The sequence below is a fragment of the Rhinolophus sinicus genome, linkage group LG06, assembly GCF_036562045.2.
Source record: "Rhinolophus sinicus isolate RSC01 linkage group LG06, ASM3656204v1, whole genome shotgun sequence".
NCBI lineage: Eukaryota > Metazoa > Chordata > Mammalia > Chiroptera > Rhinolophidae > Rhinolophus > Rhinolophus sinicus.
In genome coordinates, this window is record NC_133756.1 from 166,200,218 (window position 1) to 166,228,120 (window position 27,903).

The window sequence follows — 27,903 nt, forward strand, 5'->3', positions numbered from 1 at the left end:
GGGGCTGGGCCAGGGAGGGAGGTGACCACCCACCCACCCACCTGGAGGCCTCCCCTCTTCACAATGAAGAAACACACCACACACTTTGGAGCCAACACACTCTACTCAAAGAACACAAAGCGCGGTTCCAGGTGTGCCAGGGAGGGTTGCACCTGGGGCTCCCCAGCCCCACAGGACAGCCGTCCCTGGGCTGTGCCCAGGGCCCATCCCTGGCCTTTGACCTCCGACGACACTGCATTCTGCCCCACAGGAGGTGGTGAAGTTGGGTGCACTTGAGCAGTTATTTACAGAACAGAACGAGCAAAGTGGGGGATTCCTAAACAAGCTGAGCCCTCTGCCCCCAGAGACGACTGCTGATCAGCAAAGGGTTCACCCTTCCAAGCACTGGGTCAATGGAAAAGTTTCTAAAGAGAATCCATTTCTGATAAATTAGCACACAGTGAAACAGTGCAGCTATACATAAAAAAGTCCAGTTTAAACGGAGCACAACAGGTGCCCAGACCACATGTGACACAGGAGTGCTGGGTGTCCCCGGCCAACAGAACTACTCGCGCCCTGGGCCCCAGCGCAAACTGCCGTCAGCCGTCAACGCCCGGGGCAGCGGGCTCCTCACTGGCCTCGGGCCGGCGGTGTTTGCGCATGTGCCGGTATTTGTCCACGTAGGCGCGCACCAGGTTTCCCACCTTCACAGGGTTGATCTCCCCACTCTTGCTGTGGCAGATCTGGGGGGAGGGGACACAGTTACCCAGATGTCCTCCGCGCCCCATGTTCAGAGGTCACAGCCCACATCCCATGGCTTCTGAGCCTCCCACTGAGAAGCCAGCGTGTCATGGCTCAGCCTCGGTCCCTGTCCTCACCCGGCACCGACACTGCTCCGTGCCACGCCCGCACCCAACACCCCGCCCCCGTCACCTTCTGAACGGCCTTGCGGAGAATGTCCTTGTACTCATCCTTCGTCACCTCCCTCTTCTGGTAAAAGGGCTTGATGGCCAGCTTCACCTCCTCCACTGCCCGCTCCTGCACGTGCAACTTCTTCATGTACTAGGAGCAGGGATGTGCGTGAGTGCCCGCCCGTCCAGGGCTGCATGGCCTGGGCAGACCCTGAAGGCCCTTTGGCACAAGGCACGGTGCTTCCCGCCGTCCAGCCCGTGCCTCCCCTGGGGGAAAGGGACGGGCCTCACCTCCTCATTCTTGGCCTTCTCTGCGGCTGGCCGGGCAGTGGCTGTCCTGTCTTCTGAGTTGTTGGTGGCGGCAGCATGGCCAGCAGGCTCTGAGGCTGTGGTCAGGACCGTGGGCACTGGGGCAGGGCTCTGTGTCACCCAGCAGCCCGACAGGGGAAGGCTCCCCTGCAGGATGAACTGGGGCGTGGGCTGGCTGACTGGTGCATAGGGCGGGACGCTCGAGGGCAGGACCGGGGCGGGAGGCAGGTTGGGGCTATAAACCTGAGCGAGAACGTAGTCCGCTGAGCACAGTTCTGATGCAACAGCGCCCCCAGCACGGTGCTCCCCACCCTGTCTCCCAAAGCACCAAGACCCAGGTGCAAGGCCAAGTCCCTCCAGCCCAGGCACCCACCTGAGTGGGGTCAGCGTCAGGGAAGCCAGGCTCTGGAAGCAGGTGACCGGGGGCAGGGGGCTCAGGGAGGGGCGCCTGCTGGGGGGCCGCCATAGGGCCCCCATCTTCAGTTGCCCAGGTCTCTTCATGGGGCTGCTGTGGCCTGTAAAGTTGAGTCCCTGAGGGCAACATGGGGGTGGGTGCTTGGTGGCTGCCCCAGCCAGAAGGCTACATCCTGTGTGGAAAATTCCAGAACAGCATCCCAGCAGCAAGGACCAGTGGCCGGGCCCCAGCCGCCTCCCTGAGCAGACCTGCACCTGCAGTGTGACCCAGGAGCCCAGGCCCCAGCCCACCCGACGTGCCACAGGTGCACCCTACTCACAGAGGGCTCTGTCCTCGGCTGGGGCACCGCCCGCCGCCTCCTGAAGGTTCCAGGTGACTCTCTTCACTGGGGCTTTAGCCCGCGGCCCGGGGGTCTGACAAGGGCCTCCCAATGCGCCGGGCCCTGCGATGGCCTGGGCAGAGGCCTGGGCGGAGGCCGGCTGCAGCGAACGCGTCGCCTGGGGCCCCTCTGCCCAGGGAAGGGGCTGCACAGCGTCTTCACCATGGATCACCGACACCTCCCTTCTGATGACAGCCATGGCCAGGCTGGCATCCTGCTGGCTGGCCGGTGACACACCGGGCTGGGGGGGCACGGCCCGCTCTGGGGAGGAGTCCGTGCTCTCCGGGGAGGGTGGGGAGCTCATGTCATCCAGCTGCATGAGGACGCCTTCACTTGCAAAGTCGTCAAACACATGCCCTGCCTCAACCGCGTCGCCATAGTCCAGGTCCCCCAGCGGACACGCAGCCGGCACCTCTGGGACGGGGGCCTTTGGGGGAGACTTGTTGGCCTCAGCCCCTTCTGGTGAGGCATCAGCTCCCACCAAGGCCAGCGGTCTGGCTGGGGGCTCCCTGTCCGGCCCTGGCTCCTCCTGGGGGGGGGGCACTGGAGAGGCCCCCTTCACCGGCAATTTCCTCTCCAGGGAGCGGGGCCGCAGACGCTTCTCGCGGGAACGAGGCCGCCGGTGATCCCGGGACCTGTGCTCTGCACTCGGGGACCGGTGCCGCCTCCTCTCACGGGAGCCCCGCCTGTCTCGGGGCCGCTCACGGCTCCTGTCCCTTGCACGGTGGGGCCTCCGGGCCCTCTCCAGGCTGCTGGGGGGAGAGCCCCATCCCCGAGCCCTGGACCCCGACCGCCTCCTCTTCCTCCTTCTGCTGTCATGATGCTCAAGGGAGGAGCTTCCAGGGCTGCCTGAGCGGGACCGCCGCCGACCTGGGCCCCAGGAGCCCCGGCTCGGCTCCCTGCCCTTGGCCTTCCTTCTCTTGGCTCGCTCGCGGCTGCTGGAGCGGTCACTGGAGGACCTCCGGCTCCTGGCCTTGGGCCGCTGCCTCTTGGCATGGTCCTCACCCACCGCTGGTGACACTGACCTCGAGCTCCCATTCCGGGAGCGGGAGTGGGAGCCGGAGCGGGAGCCGGAGCCAGAGCGGGTCCTCCGGTGCTCTCTGGCAGGTGCCTGCTTCCTCCTGGCTTTCTTCCGGCTGCGGGAACTAGATGTGGAGCGGGAGCGGGAGTGGGCTGGGGACCGCAGCTCCACGACCCGGTGGGTGGTTGTCGCTGGGATGTCCGGCTCCACCACAGTTACGCAGGTCACCATCCGCTCCTTGGAGACAAAGAAGCTGCTACGGGGTGGCAGGTCCTCGTCCTCCCAGGGCTCCTGCGGGGACGGCCTTTGTGCCTGGGGGGCGGGGCCTTGGCCCTCAAGAGGCCCGTCCTCGCCCAGCCCATCGGGGGGCTCCTCGCCCTGGAGCTTGAGCATGTTGGAGGTAGGCCCCCTTGGGGGCTCGGGTTCTGTCCCGGAGCTGGCCTCCACTGTGTAGGAGGTGACACAACGCACAGTCTGCAAGGGCGGGGCCTGGGGGCTATCGATGGAGATGGTACGTGTGATCTCAGAGGGCAGGAGGCTGGAGCCCAGATGCTCTGGGCTGCTGCCAGCAGAACTGGAGTCGGAACCCGTGGGGTCAAAAGGGTCATAGATCTCACTCTTGAGTTGCTTTGCCTTCCTGAGGGAGAAGAGGGGCGAAGGGCTCTCCTTCCTCTGTGCCTTACTGCCCACAGGCCGGAAGGTGTTGCAGAAGCCCGGGCTGGCGAGTCTGCCGGAATGCGCTGTGTTCCCGGGAATGTTGATCCGGAAACTCTGGAAGGTCGAGCTGCTGCCCTTCCCTCTGGAGGGTCCCAGTGGGGCGGGGGGCTGGGCGCCGCCCCTGGAGTGCATGCTGGGCTCCTGTGGGCCCCTGCCGCTGGGCTCGCCCTCTGCCCGGGCACCGAGGCCAGGTTGCCCAGGGCCCTCCCTGCCTGTCAACCGGCTGATGCATGAACTGGGGATCTCGACGCGCTCTCTGCCTGCCGGGGCTGGGACCTCATCCGCCCACGAGCTGCCACTGCCACCCCTGCTGATCTTTGGTATCCTCGGCAGCTCGGAGATGTCAGTTCTCCTGGGTGCTGATTTGGGGACCTGTCCTAGCCCGGCACTGTTAGATGGCAGGTTACCGTTTGTGATTTTCGATGCGAATCTCAGAGGAAAAGCGTGCTTGCTGTTGCCAGTAAATTGGGGGGTGTCACGTTGTTTAAAGCCAGGACCGTTCACGTCTGACACAGGCTGACCCTGCCCTGATCGAGGGGTCACTGAGGAGTCTGGTCTCACTACGGCCCCCGATGTGAGCACAGGGACACAGGAGGGGGCAGGCCTGCCCTGACAGTGCAACCCCTGGCTTCTGAGGCACCCTGAGCGTGGTGCTCCAGGCTGCAAGCCGTCCCCAGGCCCAGGGCCTTCTCCGCCTCGGGAGGGACCAACCGAGTTTCGCTGAAAAGAAACTGGCGCTAAAAGACAAGAAGGCGGACAGCAGTCAGGCCTCACCCCTCCTCAGGAAGCTCAACTGCTTGCTGAACCTTTAGCGAAAGACTTGCTTTTAAGCTACACTTGAAATCCCTCCCATGTGCTCTGTGGGCAGGACACTGTACCGAGCCCGGGGGTGGCTGCTGTGGGGCTGCCCTTCTGCCTCACTGCCACACTGCTTATGGATCAGGACGTGCCCAAGCCACCATGGACACTTCTGAAGGCGGTGCGATGGGGGGTGCTGTCCATCTTCACAGTAACCCTTGTCCGTCACTGGCCCCATCCCCCACGGCAGGCCTCCCCCCTGCCCCCCCCAAAAAAAAGCCTGCCAGGGCCCAGATCAGTGAGAGGGCTCTGGCGGCTGGCTAGTGAGAACAGGCCAGCGGCGTGACAGCCACGGGGGCTTGTGGGCTGGCCTAGACACTGTCGTCACCTAAGTTATCTGCTCGTGCACCGTTCAGAAAGTGATGGAAAACAAACGGGGCAAACTCTGAGGGCCTCGCGAGTGGGGACGCATGCGGTGGGCTGCCGCGGGGAGCCGCCTCACCTGCTTGCCTGGTGCTGAGCGACCCATCGCGGTGGATGGTGACATCGGAGCTGTCCATCAGCAGCAGGCGCTGGCCCGACAGGATGCTGCCCAACAGGTCGGGGACGGGCACCTCGTCCGGGTCCGGCTCAGTGGCAGGAATGCCTCTCCTGCAGGCAGAGCAGGCGCTGCCATCGGCTGCCCCCACAGTCCCCTCAGTCCCCCCTCCCCGAGTGAAGGGAACAGGGTGTTTGGGGCTGAAATCATCGGCACCACTGATGGGCAGGAGCTGGAAGGTGAGTCTCTACTGGTTTTGCTGGTTGGTTCTTTTTTTCCTGAGGGCTGATATTAGAAAAGACCCAGCAAAAAGCACAGCACAACAGCTTGACTCCCTGCCTGGTACCCCCTGCTGGTGGGCTCTGAGGCAGAAGTGGGCAAGCTGACAGCCCCGAGGAGCTGTGGCCTGCCACCAGCCGCACCATCGTCCCTGCGGCTATAGCATTTCCTCATTGAGAAACCGAGGGGAGGGGCCAGAGCGGTCTCTGTGTCTGGGTGGCTGAGCCCCACGCCAGGACCACTGTCCTAAAACCCACCTGGAGAGCCCCATGGAGACAGGCCTGGCCACGGGCTGGTGAGACCGCAGGGCTGACCGGGACAGAACCCTCCTCTTGGCACTCAGAGGGGAAGCAGGGCTGGCAGACGGCTCTTCACTGCTGGAGGGAGGACACAGGCCGAAGGGAACAGGTGACCCATGCCCGAGCCCAAAGGGACATCTCCTAGTCCATCAGAGATGACATAAGAACTGTGCTACGTGGCAGCACTCAGGACCAGATGGCAGGACTGCATGGGCAGCAGCCCAAGCCTTTGAGTGGGGGTGGGAGTCGGACTTTGGGTGAGGGGACGAGGACGCTCTCCACACCACCTAACTGAGAACGTCTCTCAGGCAAGGATCACCACCCTCACTTTACAAATGGGAACTCTGGGTGCTAACCACGCCCACTATGGGGGGGGGAGGGTGACTGCCCACTGCCACCCGAGCACGGAGGGAGGTGACGCCTTGCTCCCTGGCTGCAGACGGCGCCTGCACAGGACATCCCCTGCGGTCACCTGTCGAAGGGGTCCAGCTCGTAGGGGTCTCCAAACAGAGAGAGAGGGGCAACCCCGACGTCCGCACGCATCACCCCCAGGGAGGGTTCTGCGGGCTTGTGCACCGACAGGATGCAGGCCCCATGCATCGGCATCCGGAGGCCCAATGTCCTTGCAATGCGACAACGAGCTGTGACTTCATTCTGAACCACAGTAATGAAGAAAAAGAATAACTGATCAGCGAGACTGAAATCGAAAGGTTCTAGAAATGTGGTTTTGGGTAAGAAATGTTTACATCCAACACCAGCTGAGTGAGTCAGCGCCAAATCAAAGCCACTGGGCTTCGTGATGTTAATCAGAGTCTTGGGGGGGGGGCTTCACTCACCAGAGCCAACAACGTACCCCAACAACTACTGTGCCCTGACCGCGGGCCTTTACGCACTGTTGCAATCAGGCAGGATTTTGTTTTGAGCAAAAACTCCACAAAGAAAGGGAAACAAACCACCCAACTGTCGGCTGATCTGGCAACTGTGTTTTAACAACCACTTGAGGAGCAGACGTCGCAGGTACAGACGCTCCCGGCACAGCCCACCCACGTGTGGGCAGAGGTCACGGGAATGTCCTGGCGGGGACAGCCAGGCCCCCAGCTCAGGGCGTGAAGGGGACTGGGGCCACACACTGGCCATACCTGTGGCTTTGACTCACTGCAGGAATTTTGTGTGAATGAAGCCACGTGTTCAAACCCTCCATTTAAACTAGAATACATTTGTACACAAATCTACACTACGTGAATTTACACTGCCTAGGCCATGAGTGTAAATTCACACAAACACACTCGGATGATGGCTGCAAGTCCATGGATTAAATGTTCCAAATGTCTGGTCCAGGACTCGCAGAGGCTGTTTGGACTTTAGGAAAGGGCCACACGGCAGCTGCTTGGCTACAAAGGGGTGACCCAAGGACAGGGAACAGCCTGAAGTGGACAGTGTCACACACATCCGCTCCGTCACCTTGGCCAGGACAAGACAGGCCGCTTTGCAGGACTCCTGTGCTGGTGTTTTCCTCTCAACTCACCCCAGCGACTCCCGTACCCCAGGCACAGTCAGCGAGCTTCCCTGACAAGCTGGTGGCCTGGGCCCATCTGCTCCACCCCACAGGGCCCACCCCTCAGGACACCCAGATCCAAAGGGTGCTGGAAACCTCTTGTCTCCGCCTGCCTCGAGTCTGTGCTACAGAAACGTCCATCGGGTCAGGACACCCCTAAGCAGCACAGAGAGGCTGTTTCCAGGACCCCCTGCCCCAACTGCACCGAGAAATGGCCTGGCCACATATGAAGCGTACCTTTGGCTTCTGCCCCTTTCTCTTCCTCACGCGGCCCTGGCGTCTCTTGGACCTTGTCCCGGAGCCCCTGCTTCTCACGGCCGGTCTGCGCTGGGTCTTCTTTCTGCCCAACACCTTCTTCCGTCTTCCTACAAAGAAGACGTTGGTTGGTGCCCCCCAGTGTGCACCAGCCCCGACCACCCTTGTGACCCCCAGGATGTGCATACACACTGCCAGGACCTGGCATAGGGGCAACCACGTACATGCTTGGGGTCTTCAACAGAAACATAACCCACACCTTAAAGCTTTTACTTCCCCATGGGGGGTTGGGAGAGGCAGCCGCGCAGAGAAGGCCGAGTGACTCTACAGTCCACTTTGGTTTGCAGGTCCCACTTTGAGAACCAGTACATACTTTTGCAGAATCATGAAACAAAATGAAATGAGAAGAAACAAACCTTGACAGTCCAGAGTACAATGATGACTGCCCCTGGCTCTGTACCCCCTTAGGGGTCTAACCAGAGAAGTACTCGCCCAAGAGACGTGAGAACATGTGATTTCCGGGAGCGTTTCTGGCAGCACATATCCTAGGACTGAAGCTGCAGAGCGCCCCGTGTTTGGCCCTCAGCAGTCACCCTGCGATGTTGCATGGACTGCTGGGGGGGGGGGGGGCTCCAAGGAGGACAGAGGGACTGGCCTGTCATGTGTGCTACCAAAGCTCACCCACACATCTGACCCCATGCACTCGCCACGGGGCTGAAATCTCAGGGGTCCCATGGAAGGGCGCTACCGAGAACTCCGCGGCCCTGAGGCCTGGTGACTAAACACCAGCCGGGCATGGAGAGCCTCGTTTCTGACAGCCACACGGCTGGGCAGCAGCTGGCGCAGGACAGCCTCCCCTCACCATCCAGTGCTCAGTAAACCCCGGGGTACCACACACAGAAACACGCCCACCCCCTTGGGCAACTTGCAAACACCTGAACCCCCTGAGCCTCCAGGAGGCTGTGGATGGGCAGGGGCGGGCCGCTGATGGCTGACCGTGGGCGGGGTGGCCAAAGCTGACGGTGGGGGGGGGTGTCACAGGACACTTGGGACAGAAGACCCCCACAACCCAGAGGGCACAGACACACGGGGTGCTGCCAACCGCCAACACAAATCTTACTGGGCTCTGGATTCAAATAAACTATTTTTAAAATTCTATGTCACTTATGACACAATTAGAACTTTCGACACCAACTGGCTGTCTCACGGCGCTAAGGAGTGGCCACTCGTTTCCTCAGGTGTGACAATGGCACTGCTCTTCAGTTAAAAAAACACTCCGTTTTAGGGATCCCCTGAGAAATATCAGGCAAAATATCCAGGTCAAATGACGACGATGAAAAGGAGCTGCTTCCAAATAACGTGGGGGAGGCAGGGAGAGGCCAACGGGCCAGGAGCTGATGCGGGCTCCGCTGACACCAGGGGCCTGAGATTAACTCCAGAATCTGTGTGACCTGACGATGGCCTTCAGCTCTGTCCCCTGGAAAGGGCGAGAAACATGCACCCCCGACAGAGCCCTGCGAGCTCTGCTGTCACTAGGCCGCTCAACACATGCACAAGTGACAAGGTTGTCACAGCACCAGTGGTGGGGCCACAGGGCACATGGGACACGCCACAAAGACCCATGAGCCCAAGACGCCACGCGCCCCTGGCATGGTGACAACAAACGCCAAGCACTTGAGAGCTGGCAAGGATGGGCAGTGTGCTGGGCTCAGGCTACGACTCGGACACAGCCCGTCACACGCCGACCCCAGAAATGAACACTCTTGCACAGGAAAGCTCACAACCACGTGCCACCTGCAGGTGAGTGGCTGACGAGTCATGGTGAGCTCACCCCAAGGAACAGTCCTCCACAACACAGAACAGCAAGCACAGCACAAGACACCCAACTGCAGGATCATGCCACCGCTGAGCGACCGAGCAGGGCCACTCAGGATTCAGGCTGCCTGGTGTACGGACAGGCAAAACCAACCCAGTGACAAACAGGACACCAAGACGCCATGGGGGCCCACCTGTGGGGTTAGGGGCACCTCTGGGAGCAGGACTGGGTGGGGCGGGGGGCGCGTCTGTCAAACCACGTAGAGTGGATGCACCTCTGTGACGTGTATCTTAATAAAGTTGATTTTTAAAAGCCCAGGTTATTCCTGTGAATAACACGGGAACCTGTGCGTCCACCCTGATTTACACAATCAACGGGAGGGAAGGCATAGGCAGAGCCATAGAGCGTCAGCAACGTGATGCTGGGCACACAGAGCAGGACCCACGCTCGTGGCAAAGCCCCGCCCAGGCCGGGCCTGTGAAGAACAGGGAAGAACGGACTCACCGGGACGAAACTACCAACTAGGGCTAGAACACGTTAAAAGCACAAGATCACCCCTGATTGAATTCTGTCAACTGTCCCCGCAGGGAAGCCTGGGCCGTGCTGTCACCGGCACGGCGCCGCATCCCTCCACAAGTCCTCAGAACGCTTCAGAACTGATTGCAGGGAGAGCCCCGCCCCAGCGGGAAATTGTTGGGGGGACCTGTGTGTGGCCTGCTGCTGTCAGGGACATGCACGTGCCACAGCCAAAGACAGCTTGCCCCGCTCACTTGTTTTCCTTCTCCGTTTGGCGGGGGCTCGCGGCGTCGTGGGCCGCTGATACACGGCGGTGCTCAGGCCGGAGGCGACGGCTTCAACGGTCTCGTCAAGCAGAGAAGATATCAGGTGCCTCGGGACGTGCTACACAACACAGGAGGCGCCGGTCAGCAGGGGGGCCACAGGGCCCAGCAGAGCGAGCGCCCTTTCCCAGTGAGGACGCCAGGCAGTGCCACAGCAGAGGCAGCACCACCACTGGGCACTGGCGGGAGCCCTGAGCCCACCCCGCCGAACCAAGTGCAGAAGCTGAGGTCCCCAGCTGGCATCACCCTCTCGCTTCTAACAGACCCAACTAGTGAGTGATTCCCATGGGCAGGGACCGGGGGGCAGGCCTGGGTGGGAGGGTTGGAGCAGCTTCCCAAGAAGCAGGATAAGGGTGAGAGCCGAGGGGACTGCACAGCCAGGGCCACCACAGGCAGAGTCGAGCCCCACAGCCTGCGGGGGAACACACACGGGAAGGGGAGGCAGACTGGACAAGGTGAAGGGCAAGGGGATGCAAGGGGGACACAGGGTGGAGGCATCTGCTCTGAGGATGGGTGGTGGGAGTGGCGTTTGGGATGATAGGCAGTCTTCTCAACCCATCCCAACTCAGCTACGCCCCACAGGCAGCCGCCTGACCGCAGGAGTCAGCCCGCCCACGGCCCTGCTGCTAACTGCAGTCACTTCTAGGTCTGGGGTGCTGATGTGGAGGCAGAGGTGACAGCAGAAGCAGGGCCCTGAGGGACGGGGACCACCACCTGGATGCCCCTGGCAGTGGACATGCGGTTCCGGTTCACGGTGGCTCGGACGCGCTCACTCTGCCGTGTCCTGGCGATGGCCCGCGTCCGCCCCGTGCGAGGCCGCAGCCGGCTCGCAGTGGGTACCACGTCAGCCAGGAGCAGGGACACCTCCTCCTCAGTCACGGGTTCGGCATCTGGGGACAAAGGAGACCCTGGGCTGCTGCACAGCTGCATGCCTTACCCGTAGGACTGGCTCGGCTGAGTGGCCATGTCCCCTGCTCCCACCCAGGAGTGCCCTGGCCTGCCTGCTCTGGACCGTGCTCCGACGGAGGCAGGGGGTGCCTACCTGAGGTGGGGGCAGCAGCTTCGGAGATGGCACACTCCGGACAGAACCACTCGTCCACCGGCACCTCCTGGAGAGGGGGCTCCAGACATTCCATGTGGTACCTATGGGGGCAAAGGGCCAGTCAGGCCCGGCAGCTTGAACGCCAGAAGAGGGGTCCAGATGCGCCCAGGACAGCGACACACCTGATGACAGACAGCGGCCCCATGCCCACAAGTTGACGGCATGTACAGACGGGGCCTCTGGGTGTCAAGCAGGGTTAAATGAGGTCGTGAGTGGGGCCCTGACCCTCAGGCGAGGAGGGACACAGAGCGAGGGACATCTGCAGCTAGGAACTGACCTGCCAGTCATCCAGCCTGCACTCCACCCAGCCTGCTCAGAGGTCCCCCCAGGGGACACGTGGAGGCCAGCCTGCTTAGAGGTCTGGCACTTCACACCTGAGACCCTGGTCTTCTAAACCAGCGTCCTGCGTGGACAGATCGCTACGGCAGACTTTTGGGCATCCCGCCCTCCAAAGCAGGAGACGTACTTCATGGAAGGACCGGGCTAAGAAAGCAGCAGTACGACCTGGGTGTTCCATGGCCGACTGTCTCATGCCCACCTTCACCTGGGAGGCTGGTCTCTAACAGGGCCAGTTGTCCACTTGCTCCCCACACCTTTCCCTACTGCAAGCGGCCTGGCGAGTACCTAACACTTCACAGTCCAGTCTGAGCTGAGGGAGAAAGAAAGGCCGTGTTTGCTGAAAGTAGGGTTTCCAGGTGGGAATTCCTGCCCGTTCTAGGAATTTTTTTCACTTTCCCGAATCACAAGAAAAGTTGGTCGGGAAATCAGGAAAATGGGCTCCTTGAACCCAGTAATACGCACAATGGAAAATAAACGTACTACTCACAACGTATCTCTTAGACATTTTTCCTATTTATCGCTAGGGTTTCTGGGTGGGAATTCCTGCCTGTTCTTGGGAAAATTTTTTTTTTTGGCTTTTCTGTTCCCGAATCCCGACAAAAGTTGGTCGAGAAATCGGGAAAATGGGCTTCTTGAACCCAGGTGGTTGGTAGTATTGGCTGTCACTTTGTAGAAACAATTCATTGTGGAGAACAGAAAACAGCTTATATCTCGGGAATGGGGACGGGAAAAGTGAAGAAAATTCCTGAGAATGGGCAGGAATTCCTACCAGGAAACCCTAGCTGAAAGTAACAGGAATGCTATCCACGTCTTAGCTTCTATCCAGTCTCCAAGGAAAGGAGTGCAGGGAAGCCGCTGCTGGCAGGGGCCATGGGGGCGGAACTCTCCAGACTTCCTGCCATGGCCCCGGACAGCCCTGAGCAGGCAACACCCAACGCGGACAGCACGCTAAGGCCCAAGGCCCCGAGCCCAGATTCCATTCCGTTTAAGGTCCACGCCTGCTCACGGTGCTGAAACGGCTGAAGGCCCGGCGAGACACAGATGGACAGGAGGGGATCGCCCTCCATGAGCCCTCCTGGGACCCCATTCAAGGCCCAAGGAGGACGGATGTGGGAGCAGGGGCAGGACCCCTGCCTAGGACAGCAACAAAGACTGTGGAGCACCCCCGAACCTCACGGCGACGCCCACCTGAGAAGCTCCTCCCCATGGTCTCAGGAACAAAATCAGGAACAGAGAGGTAGCATCTCATGCCTGGACCTGGTTGAGCCCATGTCCTCACCAAGCTTCAGGGGCTCGAGCAGAGGCCCCAGTGCATGTGACAGGTGCCTGGCCCAAGCAGCCTGCACCCACCGCCCACCAGGACAGTGCTCACTGCCCCACCTGCTCAGAGACTGGCAGCTCCCAGGTGGCCAAGACCTGCCCTCCCAGTCAACGCTAGGGCCACGGCTACGTGGCCCAGCAGGTCCTGAGGTGTCTCCCTAGTGAATAAATACCTTTACGTTAGATTTCAAGTTTTTAAACACCTGAAATGATCCACACCTTAGTTCACGTACTAGTGAAAGAATGTAGCACGTTCACGCACTTACAGACAGCCTATGATTCCGTTTTACAATGAGTAATGGGATAATTTTAGACTTGTGATTTTTAAGCTGAAAGACTAACTAAGAAAATTTAGCAGACGGCAGATATTAACATGTGAGAGTGTCTACAAGTGTGAGAATCCCGGTATTTATCAGAATTAAGGTTTCAGACCCATCAGAATTTTCATGTACTTGACTTGTTTTATCTGTGAAATGATTCAGGCACATAGAAAGAAACTCAATGTCAAATTTATATGTGCACTTTACAACAGTGAAAAAAACTTCACGAAGTTGTAAAAACTCCCGCAATCACTGCTAAAAGTTACTAGAATTAAAACCAGATCTTGATGTAAAGAACGAACAGAGTTAAGAATGACAGGCTTGGTTAGAAAACTTAAGGAGAAACCTCAGCTCTGCGAGTGAAAGCTCCAACAGCCACACGCAGGCTCACCAACCGCCCGAGGACACAGAAGGCACATGACTTGGGTACTCGGCAGCCATGAAGGCACAGTCAGTACCAGGCCAGAGACAAGGGCCACAGCAGGATGAGGCCGTCCCCACCCTCCCGCGCTCAGCCAACTGTTCCACGCCCTCCCTTCCCGTCGAGCCAAGCTTGGTCCTGGGTGCTGGACTGCCTTCCAGGCTCAGGGTCCCCGCAAGGCCACGCTGCTCCAGCTGTCTGCTCACATGCAGCCAGCACTCACTAGGCTCAGCGGTGGAAGGGCACACACTGCACTCTCAGGTATGGGACCTCAGGCCCCACTCCTGTCCCCAGATGCAGAGCACCCAGTGCGTAGGGCCAGGCAGCAGCAGACACTGCCACTAGGAGACCCGGAAGGCCACCCTCACCAGGTCGAGTGAACTGTCAGCTAACATGGCTGCAAGCTGAGAGTTGAGAGAAAGGAGGGGGCACAAGACGTCCTGTGAATGTGTGAGCCCAAAGCATGGGGGCCAAGCCAAAGCCTGGGACAGTCTGCATGGAACAGACACGAGTGCCCAGGGCCTGTCCCCCTCCTGGTCACCAGGGCTTCTGCCTCTTGCTTCACGGCCCAGCTCTCAAAACTGCTACTGGTTGCCCAAGAGAAAGTTCCAGATCTGTGGCCTCCCGGGATCCCTTCACTCCACTCAGGGTGTGTGCCCCGCGGGACTGAGAACAGTTTCCTCAGTTCTTTCACCACCACTTTACAGCAGAAAAGTTTTTCAGATGTACAAAAAAGAACCCCTGGAAGCTTACTAAGGAAAGGGCCTGACTAGAACCAGGCAGATGACACGGTGACAGGCTCCTGGAAGCCAGGGCCTGCTGGACACGGGCCAGTGGCAGTACGGCCAGGAAGCACGAGAGAGACAAGCAGACGTGTGCAGCAGCCACAGGAGCCCCTCCTCCTGACCCTGGCCTGGCAGAAAGGCGGGGTCCAGCATGCACTGCACCCTGGGCCCCAGGCCTGCTGGCCAGGCCCCGCCCTGATTTCTCAGGTTTTCCTTGCCTTTTTTCTGTCTTCGTGTATTACGTGCATCTCTGTGAGCAGCTCAGAGTATTTTGGGGAAAACGTGAGCGTATAAATGCAACAGTAAAAAGAACTGGGGGGCCAGCTGGCTACCGACTGTGTCACGAAACATGGCGCTGAGGGCGGGCAGTGCAGCCGCAGACGCAGGGACGTCCCGAGAAGGGGACAGCAATGCCGCGTGACTTCCCTCTCACGGGCCAGGGCTCAGCAGGCCACAAACTGACTTTCTACACATCAGGACTTGGCAGAGAGACCACTGCCTCCGCTTCTCCAGCTCCAGGAAGGAGTGCCAGGTGTGGGTGGGCAGGCCAGCTGGTGGGCCCCACACTTACCCAGCGTCACAGCCGTCACAAAGGAGCAAGCGGTCCTCCCGGTCACTGCGGCCACACACCTCGCAGAAGGTGGGGTCTTCCTCCTCCTCCTCTCCGGCTCTGGCATTCTCCACCGGAATCTGGAGGCAGACAAGCACTGCTACTCCCGCATGTGGCAGGTGGACCCCCACCAAGTCCAGACACATGTGGGTCTGCAGTCAGCCCAGAGCAGACGGGTTGGCTTCTGCAGACTTATCCACGCTCAATGGACCCAGGGTTCCGAACTAACAAGCATACAGCGACTTGATGTTTCCTGACCATTTCAGGGTAGTTAACTAGGAAGAAAAAACTGATTCGACAGAAAACAGTGGCACCGTGGCAAGGCCCCAGAGCAGAGTGAGCGCCAGAGACAGCCTGGTGCTGAGGCTGCAGGGAGCCCGCCCCACACACTCCGTAGGGCACGCACCGCCTAACAGATGCAACTACCGTGAGAACAGGAAAGCAACACTCAAACAGCAGGTCTCAATCTTTCGAGAATGGTCACAATCAAGCACACATGGAAACACAGCTACCAGACACGACAGTCACAGCTATGCACTGAGAACGCCCATGTTACAGGTATTCTCAGGGGCATGAACAACCAGACTTCCATTAGTCAAGCCTGACACGTGCAAGGCCTAAGGACATGCCCTCTCCAGAGAGGATGCCGCCTCGCTTCCTGCCCACCTCCACTCCCAGCCCACCCCGAGTAACAGCCTCCACTGCTCACTTCCTCCAGCTGTGTCAGCAGCCCCCCAGGGGACCCGCCCGAGACAGCCCTGCCAATGTCCTTGAGCCAGGAAGGACTCAGGGCCCTCCCGCATGCTGTCCCTCTCCAGCTGGACTCTTGCCCCTGCATCTCACACAGGAAGAGCTCAGGGTGCACATACTGAATCGGCAGTTACTCCAGGAAATAAAGGTCGCCTATGTGGAAACTGCCAACACGCCCAGAGGTCTCAGCTGCCCGAGGCCCAGGCCCCAGGGAAGGAGACCAGAGTGCCCGTCCAGGCACGTGCAGGCACCTGGACAGCAGAGCCAAAGCTGCCACCCCCAGCAGAAGGAGAGCACTGTGCACCCCGCCCGGAGAGCCAGTGTGCGGCTACGAGGCTCAGTGCCTCTTCCACGCTCACAAGATCTAGGCCCGTCCCTGGGAGCCTCTGGTGCTGGCCAATGACAGCAGGTGAGTCACACAGGAGGAAAAGCACCAGCAGGCCCTGGAGAGCAAAGGAAAGCGCCCTCTGGTTCTGCCCTCCCAGAGAACGACTGCGGCCAGGGCCCTTCAGCTTGGTCCCAAGAGCACTGCCTCCTCTTCCGAGTCTGGGCCACACTGTGACCTGGCCTCCACCAGGGCCACCATGGCTCTGGAGGGGGAGAAGCTCTGGGATGGGAATGGAGAAGAAGTCCGGGCATCCTGCGATGCCCCGCCTGCCTTCCCCCAGGACCTACACAGGCCAGCATGGCTGAGAATGGCACTTTGGGGAATTTCTAAAAAGCATCTGGCCAGTACTCACTCATGTCAGGGAGGCAAACACCCTGTGAAAGTGTGTTTTCCCACGAGACAAGGACCAACGCGACGGGCACAGGACAGGGTGGGCTTCTGTGCTGCAGCATCTACACTCACCTTCCTCAAGACTTTACCGCCAAAGTGGGCTCGGATGCAAATGTACTTAAATATAGTGCGGTCGACGGGACAGGAGTTGGCGTTCTGGAAGAAACAAGAACCAAATCAGAACCACTCGCACTAGTCACACGGTCCTCAACATAAACACAGCACCAAGAACTCAGAAGCTCCTGTCACACTGGAAACCAAGCATTTACCACCTACGTGCCAGGCCCTCTGCTGAGTTGCTGGGGACACAGCAATGAGGAGGCAGAAATCCCTGCCTCATGGAAAAGGAAGGAGGAAAGGCTGGCTGCATGCACGCACTGGCATGGCAACACACGCTGCGGAAACTAAATGGTTGGACGAGAGGGAGTGTGGGGCACAGAGGGCTGACTGGCCACCCACACCCTCCCCTGGGGCCTCTGCTCAAATCCGTGGCCAATGCTTCTGTGAGACTGTTGGACATTTCTTAGTAAATTCTGAGGATTTCCTTACGTAGTGTGGACGCTCATCAGATGTTGCTGCACATATTTCCTTGCCTCTGTTAACAGCGTTTGGACACACGTAAGTTCCTAGTTTTACATCGTCTTCGTTAGGTATGTTGCATACACCAAATGCACTTACCTCTGTAACTTTGATGAGTCCTCACAAACTTATGCCCCATGTAGCCACCACCCAAGCCTCCCCCCAAGTCCACTCCCCTGAGTTTCGGTGTCTCTCGCTCAGCACAGGGCTCTGGCCGCACATGTGCTCGCTGCCCCCACCCCGGGCAGGCCTCTGTTCCCGTGCTGCTTCCGGTCTGGGAGCTGCTGTGCACGTGCTCGGGTGTCAGCGGGCGCACCGGGTCCTCCTCGCTGGCTCAGGGCACCGGTGCGCTCACAGTGGCTGCAAGTGTCACATCCCTATCTGCCTGAGGAATACCCCGCTTCCCCACATGCGGACGGACGGTGTGCTCAATCTTCCATCTGAAACCCCCAGGGGCTACGCAGTGCTGTCACCTTGTGGTGACACAGTGCAGGTCCTGGGTGCTCTGTGAGCGGCTGTGAGCCAAGAGGCTCCTTCCCTGGTCCCCGACCCGGGAATCTGGGAGCCATGTGCATGTGCATGGCGTGAGCTGGCCCCTTATCCGTCTCACACACGTTTACAGAAGAACCCCCTCTCGGAGACATGAGGTGTCGCCCGCCGTCCGCTGCGTACACCGTCTCCTCCAGGCCTGGTTTCCATTCTTGCAACAATTCCAGCATAATCACTAGAGTTTAGAAATCTTAAAATCCAGGAGGTGATCTCTACGTTTCAAAATCAGCTTGGCAATTCTTGGTATTTTCTTTCTCTCCTGAAGGAATCCCACGACCATCAAGGGCCCCGGACACTCGGCCAGGATTCTGCTGAGCCTGCATCACCACTGCCCCCCGCTCTAGAATGAGATTTCCAGAAAGCGGGCCTCCTTCACTTGGTCTCAGCTGCTTTAGAAAAGTTATTTAAATGTCCAACACATCATCTTTTCATGACTTAGCTCCAAGTGCACTGTAATTTTTAATCTTTGTCTACCTTGGATCCAGCAATCATGCCGAACGAAGTATTCCAACAGTTCACTTGCAGAATATCTACCGGGGTCACCAAAAAAATGTACACAAGTGGACACTTTGGTCAACGTTGTTCTGGCAGTAATTCGCCGTCATCAGCAGTGTCTGGATGCTGATGGGAACCACTTTGAGCACCTCTTGTCATCGCCGAAGTCAAACGTGACTTGTATTTATCTTTTGTGATTGGTACATATTGAGTATTACAATTTTAATAGCTTTTTCCTTTCTTAAAGCGTGTCTACCTTGTTTTGGTGCTCTCTGTATACTGATGGAGACAGTCAGCCAACACCCTGTCAGTTGCTCGTTAAAGGAAAGCCTCGCTTGTCCCCCAAATCTGATCTGGGCGGCAGCTGCACCAGCACAGAACAGGAACTAAGGAGCAGAGGCAGACACACGCCTCCAATGACACCGCAGGCAGCCAGCAGCCACGTGGCCATGTGGACGGCATGAGTGACGTCTCGGTCCTGGGTCACACACACTGACTGCACAGGGATGCTTCTGAGCTCTCTGGGAAAAAGAGACCAGCAGGCCTAGGTTTTAGCAGCTGTCACTTCCGGTCTCATTGGGTCACACCACAGTATGGAGATCTGCCACCTTCAGTGTCCTCGGTGCAGTTACAGGTGGGGCGAGAGGATGAGGCAGAGAAAGAAAGGTGGAGGTGATGCTTCTTGGAGATGGCGACGAGCACTGGGGCACGTGTCACTTGTCTTTGTACTAATTCTGTGAAATTTTTCACAATAAAACGTTTAAAAAGTAGGCAGGGATCCTGCTCCTAAAGCTCGCCATGAAATCCACTGCAGGTTTCTGGTACGCTGCCATCATGTGTTCCAGGGATGGCCCTCTTTCTCTGTCACCACGACCCAGCCCTCAGTGGACTCTCGCTTGCTGCACCTCGGCAATGGCTGCACGTGCACTCGTCCCACGGTCACCCAGGGCCCCACCTCCTCGTGCAGTGCACACCACCCACAGCCCGAGAGCCAAGAAGGCAGATGCAGTGAGGCCCCAGCGAGGACTGCGCCCCAGTCCCCCGTGCTGCATAGCAGAGGCCAGACCACAGGGCTGTCCTGAAGGAAGAAGAACCCCAAGAGAAGCCGCCTCACCTTGGACCACTCCACGATGCAGTCCAGGCAGAAGTAGTGGGCACAGCTCTGTGGTGTCCCCACGGCCTGGTCCCTGAAAGCATTCAGACAAATGGGGCAGCTCTCGGCATCGTCATCAGAGTTAAGTGCTCCGCTGGCCTCCAGGCTCCCCTGAGGACCTGCCACTATTTCCAAGTCGTCGTCATCGTCTTCAGAATCTTCAGGACCTTGAGAAAGGGGAAACACTGTACCTGCGTGAAGTGAGGACAGGGAGCGAGCGGCCGCAGCTACCCTCAGGAAAGCAGGTCCCCAAACCCCACACTTGAGGGACCCCTTTCCCACAGCTCTGCCAGGTGTGACCGGCACTGGCACCTCACCTCAAGCTGCTTCCACGCTCAGGGGACACCAGCGCAAGCCCACCCTGGGGCAGAATCCGAAGCCCGGAGGCCGGGCCGCCTGAGGCCAGCCCACAGCGCTGACAACTGGCTGACCGCTGAAGTCCCTTCTCAAAACACAGTGGGAACAAACCGCCTGCCTTCAAGTGACACTGCCCGAGAGGTCCCTGATTTTTATTGCTTCTGGGATATAGACAGCACAGGCTCCTAACTAGGCAATCTGGCACAGAGTGCTGGCCAACCTCTGAGTCGGAGAGGCTGAGGCTGGGGCAGGAGACACTTTCATGGCAGCCAACATTTGCGCTTCCGGGGCTGCCAGATGGCTCACTTGGTTAGAGCGTGAGCTCTGAACAATAGGGTTGCCAGTTCGATTCTCACATGGGCCAGTGAGCTGCGCCCTCCGCAACTAGATTGAAGACAATGAGCGGCCGCTGAGCTTCCAGACGGGCGAATGGGTGGCTCAGCTGGTTAGAGTGCGAGCTCTCAACAGGTTGCTGGTTCAATTCCCACATGGGAAGGTAGACTGTGCCCCCGCAACTAAAGATTGAAAATGGTGACTGGACTTGGAGCTCAGCTGCGCCCTCCACAACTAGACTGAAGAACAACAACTTGAATCTGATGGGCCCTGGAGAAACACACTGTTCCCCAATATAATTTATTTAAAAAAAACAAAAAACATTCGCGCTTGCTTGTCTCTCGCTCCCAAGGTCCATTAAAATAAAGACACATGTGCACGTGGATGGACGTGCAAGTGACAGTGTGGCAGCAGGGTCCTTACTGGCCCCCAAGCCTGCCCGTCCAGTCCCTCTGAGCGTGGGCAGCACCAGTGCCCACGGTCCTGCTGTGACGTGGCTGAGAGGATGGGCTCAGCCCATCGTGCCAGCTCTCCAGAGATGTTCACAGGCCCTGCTGCTGTATAGGCAGGGGAGGGGTGGCCACTCAGAGCTCAGGGTGCTCCCCGCCCGGCGACGGCCAGAAGCAGGACTGTCTGAATCCTGAGCCTCAGGTGGGAACCATGGCCCCACAACTCCTTGACGTCGGCGGGCGACACCGAGCAGAGGGACAGCCACCCGCATGTGAACACTGAGCCACGAGACACCCTGTCCCGAGTAGTTATGTTCGTGGTGATTTGTCACACAGGAGGAAACAAATAAACTGGTGTTCACAGAATGCTGGAAGCTAGCTGGCGGCACGCAGAGCAGAGCAGAGCAGAGTGACGCTGACTCTGCTCTACCCTCCGGCTGTGCTGAGGGCCAAGGGGGCAGGAGCAGGTGAGGCTGGAGGACCGGACTCCTCCTACAGGGCCCCGGGAGGCTCCAGAACTGAAGGGAAGGCAGAGCTGGCCATCTGAGGGCCACCAGGACCTAGGCTCATCTCGGACCACAGAGCAAGGCCTGTGACGCCTGAGGGCAGGGACCACCAGACCGAAGGCAGCAGACACAGCAGGTGTGCAAGGCCAAGCCATCGACCTCTCCCGACCTTTTCTCAGGGGCTGCTGGAGACTGGTCCCCACTAGACCAGGGTGCTAGTCTGGCATGGAGGCCAGCCTGCAACCTCAGTGCAGATGAGGGCAGGGTCTCCAAGAAGGGCACGCTCACATGACGACCACACTGACAGAGATGGGAGCGGACTGGGGCCTGGCAAGAAGATGGCAAGGCTGAGCATGGAGGGCTGCATCCCGAGCAAACCAGGCGTGTGTCCAACTCCCTGCAGGACACTGCCCACAGCATGGAGAGCTGGGAGGAGCAGGTAAGAGTCCTAAGGTCTCATCTTCCTGGTAAGACCTGAACAGATAAGACCTGAAGTTGGAAACTCAGCAAAAGCAGTACAAGCAGGCGATGTTCAGGAATAAACGCTCGGGCGGGAAAAGCGGTGAGCTGGGAGAAAGGGCTTCAGGGAAGCGCCTGGCCTGCAGGGCTTAGCTCACGCCCTTGGAGAACTCCTTCCTCGGCACTGAACCACGCCTCCACCAGGTAGATGGGGCTACTTTTCCTGTGTTTCAAAGACTCGGGCCGGTGGGGCGAAGGGGGGTTCAATCAGTTTACACCCTCAGCTACGACTGTTGCCTGCATGCCCTCCCTTCATGTGGGGCCCCTCGCGTCCGCAGGCCACATGCCCAGGAATCCTTCCCTCCTGGGCATTCGGCTCTGTGCCAACTGCCCCTTCACAGCCCTCACCCCCAGCCCCACGCCCACCACTGTCCATCCAGTCCCAGCTGAGATGTGCCTTTCTCTAGAAGCTTCTCCTCGCCACCCCAAGTGCAACAAACTCTTCCCCAATCTGTGATGGCCAGTCCACCCTTCCTGCTGTCTATTATCCAGCGCCCCAACTGCTTCTTTAGGCCACTGTCTTTGCTGCTAGGTAACGGGCTCAGGGACAGTGAAAACGCGGATGAGCTGGCTCCTGCCCTCCATCCAGCCCCTAACCCAGATTCTCTGGACCCAACAGGCCCTGACACCTTCACCTTCAGCCTGGTCGACGCCCAGTACCTGCACCAGAGTGCTAAGTACTGGGGCCCGCTGCAGAGGGAGCCAGCACCTCAACTCAATCTCAGGAATGAAAAGAGCCACACGTGTGACCCACTCTCAGGACACTCTCACGTCCCTTTCAGAATTCAAAATCTAACTTTGAAGAGTATATCACTAACACAAAGTCACAAACTCACACTGATCGGCGCTGTGTCAATCCTGTTCCTTCATGGGACATTACTTTCTGGAACATTCTAATGCAGATAACCACAGCAGCTTAGAAGACTGTGATGGACAGATCATGGGATGCTTTAGGACTTGATGACTATGTCAGCAGGAAAGCAGTGGTGAGCCAAACCACCAAGGGCCGAGTGTGCCCTCCCTCTGAGGAAGGTGATCACAGCTGCCTGGAACAGGGCGGACCATCCCTGGGACCTTGCAGGCCACGCATCAGCCAGGGTGGCTGGAGTGGACAGCAGAGGGGACACCGCAAACGCACCCAAAGCTGATAAGCATGGCCCTCAGGTGGCACAGCTCTCCCTTTACAGCAACGTTCCCGTAACGTAAGTTCAAGGCACAAACGTTAACCAATGAAACCGTGCCAGGAACTTCTTAACAAAGTCACTTCATGCACTTGCCAACTGTCTCGAGGGTTCCAGTCAACAGAGTAGGAGGAGGAGCCCCAGGACGGCCCACTGACTCCTGGCTGGTGGCAAACCTGCCCTGTGCTGGGGGTGCGGGGCGCTCCTTCTGTCAGGTCCAGCCTAGTCGTGCTGTCCTGCGTTCTCAGACATTTTACGCTCCCACCCTCACCAGAGAAGAGACCCATCAAATTGTGTCACCAAACCGAAAGGAAGGATTACAACAAAAGTGAGCCATCGCCCCAGCGGAAGGTGAGGACTCGCTGCAGGGACCGGCAGACAAGGCCCGCTGCGCAAAGCAGCGTGTCCCCCCACTGCTCACACCCCTCGTTGGCCAGTGTGGGTAAGTCAACAACTTCACTGAGAACGTTTAGAACACTGTCCCATCACAGCAACAGGAGACACAAGGAAGCTGCTCAAACGCTGGCGCTCTCACCAGAGCCACCTTCCAGGCTGCCCTCCTCGTCTTCTCCATCGGAGCCGTCGCTGAGCTCACTGCCCGTGTCAACCTCAGAGGCCCCACTGTCGCCGTCACTGCTTTCTTCTAGAAGCAAAAATACAGGCCCCAGGGCAGAGTCACAACCAAAGCAGCAGAGTGAGGGCTGACACACAGGTGTCACCAGGACACATGCCAAGGGGGCTGCCAGGAGCTGCCCAGCGGGATGGTGAGGGGGCTGCGGAGACATGGGAGGAAAAGCAGCACCCTTTCACTCTATTCGTATCTGTATGGCTTGCAACAAAAATAAGACAAAAGAGGGACGATCGGTTGGCTCAGTGGGTAGAGTGCGGTGCTCATAACATGAATGTTGCTGGTTCAAGTCCCACATGGGCCAGTGAGCTGCGCCCTCCACAACTAGACTGAAGACAACAACTTAATCTGAAGCTGATGGGTCCTGGAAAAACACACTGTTCCCCCAATATTCTCCAATAAAAATTAAAAAAAAAAAAAGAAAAGAAAAGAATGTACCACTTCTGCAACTTAAAAGCAAAGAGTAATTCTAAAAAAATTTAAAGACAGATGGATAACAGCTAGACAATAGCCAAAACTGAAGTCAGCTTTTGCTGCAGCCAACAAACCTGGCGAGAACAGGAGGAGACCCTGCTTCCCCTGGGAGGCGGGAGGCAGGCCGCGGGCATACGCACGCACGAGGCACGCGCACGCAGCGCGGACGGGAGAGGCGGCCGGTACTCACCAGCATCACTGGCCAGGGCAGCAGCGCGGAGCCTCCGGTGTCCACCCAGCCGTGGGCTTTGGTCCACAAGCTCGTCCAGGCTGTCGTCATCCATTGCTGGACATCAGAGTTAGCTCTGAAAGAAACCAGTCAATAAGGCCCCACTGTGCCGGGCTGCAGAGCTCCCCTGGGAAAGGGTAGTCACTCTGTACATATCACATCCCTGATGACATGTGTCAATATGCAGGACAAGGAGGCTGAGCTGAGAGATAATACACACAAAGCTTCCCTACCGCAAAGCTGTGCACACAGAGAAAGACACGGGTTCTCACCTACAAGGGAGGGCACTCAGTCAGACTCAACTTGTCATCTAATTTAGCCTCAGACTGGTGGTGTTGGAATGAAACGGCTCACATGGAGCTGAGGCAAAGCAGGGCTTGGGGGGGTGGGGGGGTTCCAGAAAGTCCTAGGTGACAAGCAGGGCCCTCTCAGCCAGGGCTGGCATGCCCGGCCTCCTCTGGCCTCGCCCCAAGAACACCTCTGGGTCATCACGGGTCAACACTGCCCAGGAGCAGAGGTCGGGCTCCGCCTCTCAGTGGCCATGTCCTCTCCCTCCTGGGCTCCTGATCTCCACGTGGGGACCCCTGTCCTGCCTACTCTGCAAGGCCACAGCCAGGGTGATGCAGATCGAGACAAATGACCTCCCAAATGTAGTGAGACACAATCCTGCTACTACTCCCCAGGGCCTCCAACCAGGGTCCCCAAATAAGAGCCCTTCCTCATCAGTGTCACTCACCCATTTCCCAGGTGACCCTTAGAGGAACCCCTCACAGGGAGGCATTCAGTAACTCAACGGGACAAAGTGGACACAGTCTTCCCTCTAAGTCCAGTCTCCATGGTCAGAGGGAAGGGGCCCAGAACCGACCAAGGCAGAGGGACAAAGCAAGGACCAGCGGAAGGTGGGCTGGGCCAGCAGCGCGCCCAGGAGCCAGGCCAGGCTCTCATTCCCGGGTCCCACATGCAGGCAGCTGGGGGAGGCAGGCTGTCACCAGCACAGACGGTCCCAGAGAACCCCCTGAAGGGGCCAGGGCCGGATTCAGAGCCAGAAGCCTCACTTCCCATACAAAGCCTGACTCTGGGACAACAGTGAGGGAGGCGAACTGGACAAAACTGTCAACTGCCACATGTTGCTTCTACCCGGACACAGTCAACTTAGAGGGTGTTTTGTGGAACCCCTAAAGTTAAGCAAACCAGCCCCAGTCCCCCTTGACGAAGACTCTGCACCCCCAGTGCTTGGTGACTCAGTGACGCAGCAGGACCCTGCCTGTCCTACGTCCACGGTCTGGCCACGACTCCTGCTAGAGACACAGCTGACAGACGTGACAGGGTCGCAGCCATCAGGAGCACGGCACCTCTCCCGTGGGCGCCATGGCTGCAGTGCTCAGGTAAGAGCCTGTCAGTCTCTAGCCACAGCTATGACCGTTCCCACACCTGGACTACAGGTAAGCTTGGGAAGCCTGCTCAGTACCTACCCTGCTCTGGAGACACAGCCTCGGACGGAGGTCAAGCTGCACCATGAGCCTACCAGTGAACGCTTCGGACAGCAGGAAATGCAGCCCCAAGGCACTTCGGGGCCAGCGGGGCACGCGGCGTGCTCTAGGACAGACCTCACCGTGATGAGACCGTCACGTGCACAAGGTCCAAGGTATGACAAATGACCCCTGGCTTCTCCCATGACGCAGTGAGACGTAGGCCCACCTGTACGGGGCAGTGGCAGGGCCTGCCTCTGAGGACACTGAGGCCATGATGAGGTTTGGCACAGGGGGCTTGCCAGCCATGCCAGCTCTGGAATGAGGCTGGCCTCGATGAGTCCCTGCCCCTGTGGGGCCCAGTGCTCCTTCCCCAGGAGCTTCCCCGGGAGCTGGTACAGTCCAAGGCCTCCTTACAGCCCTCTGCCAGGGTGGCGGGACACTTCCAATTGTGAGGCCGAAATCTCTTCCTGTATCGTCCCACGACAGTAAGTGCTGGCAGCACCCAGCTTGAACACACCTGCCCAGACGGACTCACATTCACACCTCTGCTTGTATGTCCAGACCACGGGCCAGGAAGCCATTTCTGCAGGGCAGCCCACAGCCCCTCTCAGCTGCTGGCCATTTTGGGGGGCACTCAGCCTCTGATTTGCGGGGGCTGGGAAGGGGAAATTAAACCAGAGAGAGTATCTCCCTCTCTCTCCAAACTCAGGGACCCAAAGCACCCACAATTCCAACCATTGTTAAGGAACCGAAAGAGCCTCTGCGGTGGTACCTGGCAACTGTGCCAGAACAGAACCTGCGTGCCCATCGCCAGGCTCCGGCGAGCCTACCAGGCCAACTTGTCACTCTTTATTCACCATCTGCTACAGAGGCCACAAGACGTCAAAACTGTAAACTGCAATGGAAGTCGAAAAGCTAGAGCCCACAGAGCCCTTTGTCCGGCTGACCTGCCACCAAGAGTCCACACTGGAGGGCTGCTGAGACGCGTAAAGCCAGACTCGCCCTGTCGGGGCTTTGCCAGCGGCCTGGTGCAGAGAACGTGCCAAAAGGTGCCAACTGTTATTCTGACTCATTCTTCCCACAGGAGAAAAAAGAAAAACGAATGGTCCAGGGACAGGGGAGATGTGCTAAGTCCCAAGCCAAACCTCACCTCAGCTCAGTGCAGGCGGCCACTGGCCCAAATGCGGCTCACCAGGCAGATCACTATGCTGCCGTCGTAGAAACAAGAAGAGTCCACCAACTCCAAAGCTGCTGTGTCACATGGGCTAGCTACTTAACCTCTCTGGGCTCAAGTCTATCCATCAGTAAAACAGGAAGAACAATACCTACTCCCGAAAGGCTGTTGTGAAGACTACATGAATTAAGGACTAGGAATCCATCCCATCAACACGGGCCGTGGAACGCAGACGAAGCCGACGACCAGGAGCTGGAAACGAGTTAGCAAAGGGTCACACCGCTCGGAGAGGGGAGGGCGACAGCGCAAGGGGCGGGGTGTCACAGAAAGGGCGAGTGGGCTCCCAGCCGCCGGGACAGGAAGGTGGCCACCCCGGAACCCAACTGGAGGCCGAGGGACCTCCCAGCCTTGACGCGAGGCCCTCCGCGCCGGCCGCGGGGTCCCTGCCGCTGCCCGCCAGCCCGACTGCCCGCCCGGGGCCAGCGCAGCGCAGGCCCCACAGCGCGGGGCAGGCCGCAGACAAAGCGCGCGGCGCCCGGAGGCGGCCCTCGCGGGCGGAGCGCGACGGGAACCCCAGGGCCAGCGCGACCGCTACACGTACCCAGAAATTTCACGGCCCGCCAGCCGCTCCCCGGTGCCCGCCGACGCCGCCGGAGCGGGAGCCAAGTCTAGGCCCGGCCGCCGCTACCGCCGCCGCGCGCTCCCCGACCCGGAAGTGCACGGAGCCGGCTTCCGGGAACCTCCCGCCCCGCCCGTTGGCGGGAACCACTGGAACCTGGGAAAGAAATAAAGGCCTGAAGTGGAGGAAGACGCCGCTTCTCGCGGTCGGGGCCTCGAGGCATTGAAAACACTGTTTAATTCTGGATAAAGGTCCAAGAGACCAGTGTCCTTGGAGAACTTGTGGTGTGTAAGCCCGCGCCAGTGGGCTGTCTCTGGACCTCCTTCCCCACACTGGAGCTGGTACAGTCCGACCCTCCGCCGGCCGCCCAGGGCCAATGGGAGCGGTTTTCCGGCACACCTGGGGCCCCGCCCTCAGCCCAGGCCCCGCCCCCGAGAGCGAGTCCCTGCCCCCGAGGGCGGGCCTCACGCGCCAGTCGCTCTGGGACCCGCCGAGGATGGTCTGGCGGCGCTCCGGAGACAAGCAGCTTTGCGCGGTCCGTTCACTCGTGGACCGAGCACTGATGAGCCCTGTATGCGCAGCTCCTCCAAGAGCAGAGCGCAGCGAGGACGACAACCCCAGCCGCGAGTCCCGCCGGGTCCGTACACACGG

At 59.1% G+C, this 27,903-nt stretch overlaps 1 protein-coding gene across 11 annotated transcripts; it reads right to left on the reverse strand.

The window, feature by feature from the left end:
* Window positions 1-84: 84 nt before the first annotated feature.
* PHRF1 (PHD and ring finger domains 1) lies at window positions 85-27,368 on the reverse strand. Of its 11 annotated transcripts, none has more exons than XM_074337007.1 (19): window positions 27,235-27,368; window positions 26,789-26,885; window positions 23,949-24,063; window positions 23,192-23,299; window positions 19,273-19,478; window positions 16,608-16,691; window positions 14,969-15,087; window positions 11,153-11,253; window positions 10,825-11,000; window positions 10,042-10,171; window positions 7,438-7,565; window positions 6,118-6,299; window positions 5,604-5,720; window positions 5,032-5,180; window positions 1,934-4,468; window positions 1,573-1,730; window positions 1,182-1,442; window positions 913-1,041; window positions 85-722 (listed from the first exon to the last, which is right to left on the reverse strand). In XM_074337007.1, exons 3-19 carry the CDS (start codon window positions 24,040-24,042, stop codon window positions 579-581), a joined length of 4,821 nt encoding a protein of 1,606 aa, XP_074193108.1. In that variant the 5' UTR covers window positions 24,043-24,063; window positions 26,789-26,885; window positions 27,235-27,368; the 3' UTR covers window positions 85-578. The 11 variants fall into 11 exon arrangements, with proteins under 11 accessions (XP_074193108.1, XP_074193106.1, XP_074193105.1 ...); XM_074337005.1 differs by having other exon boundaries at window positions 5,604-5,723; XM_074337004.1 differs by having other exon boundaries at window positions 19,273-19,496.
* Between the last annotated feature and the right edge of the window lie 535 nt (window positions 27,369-27,903).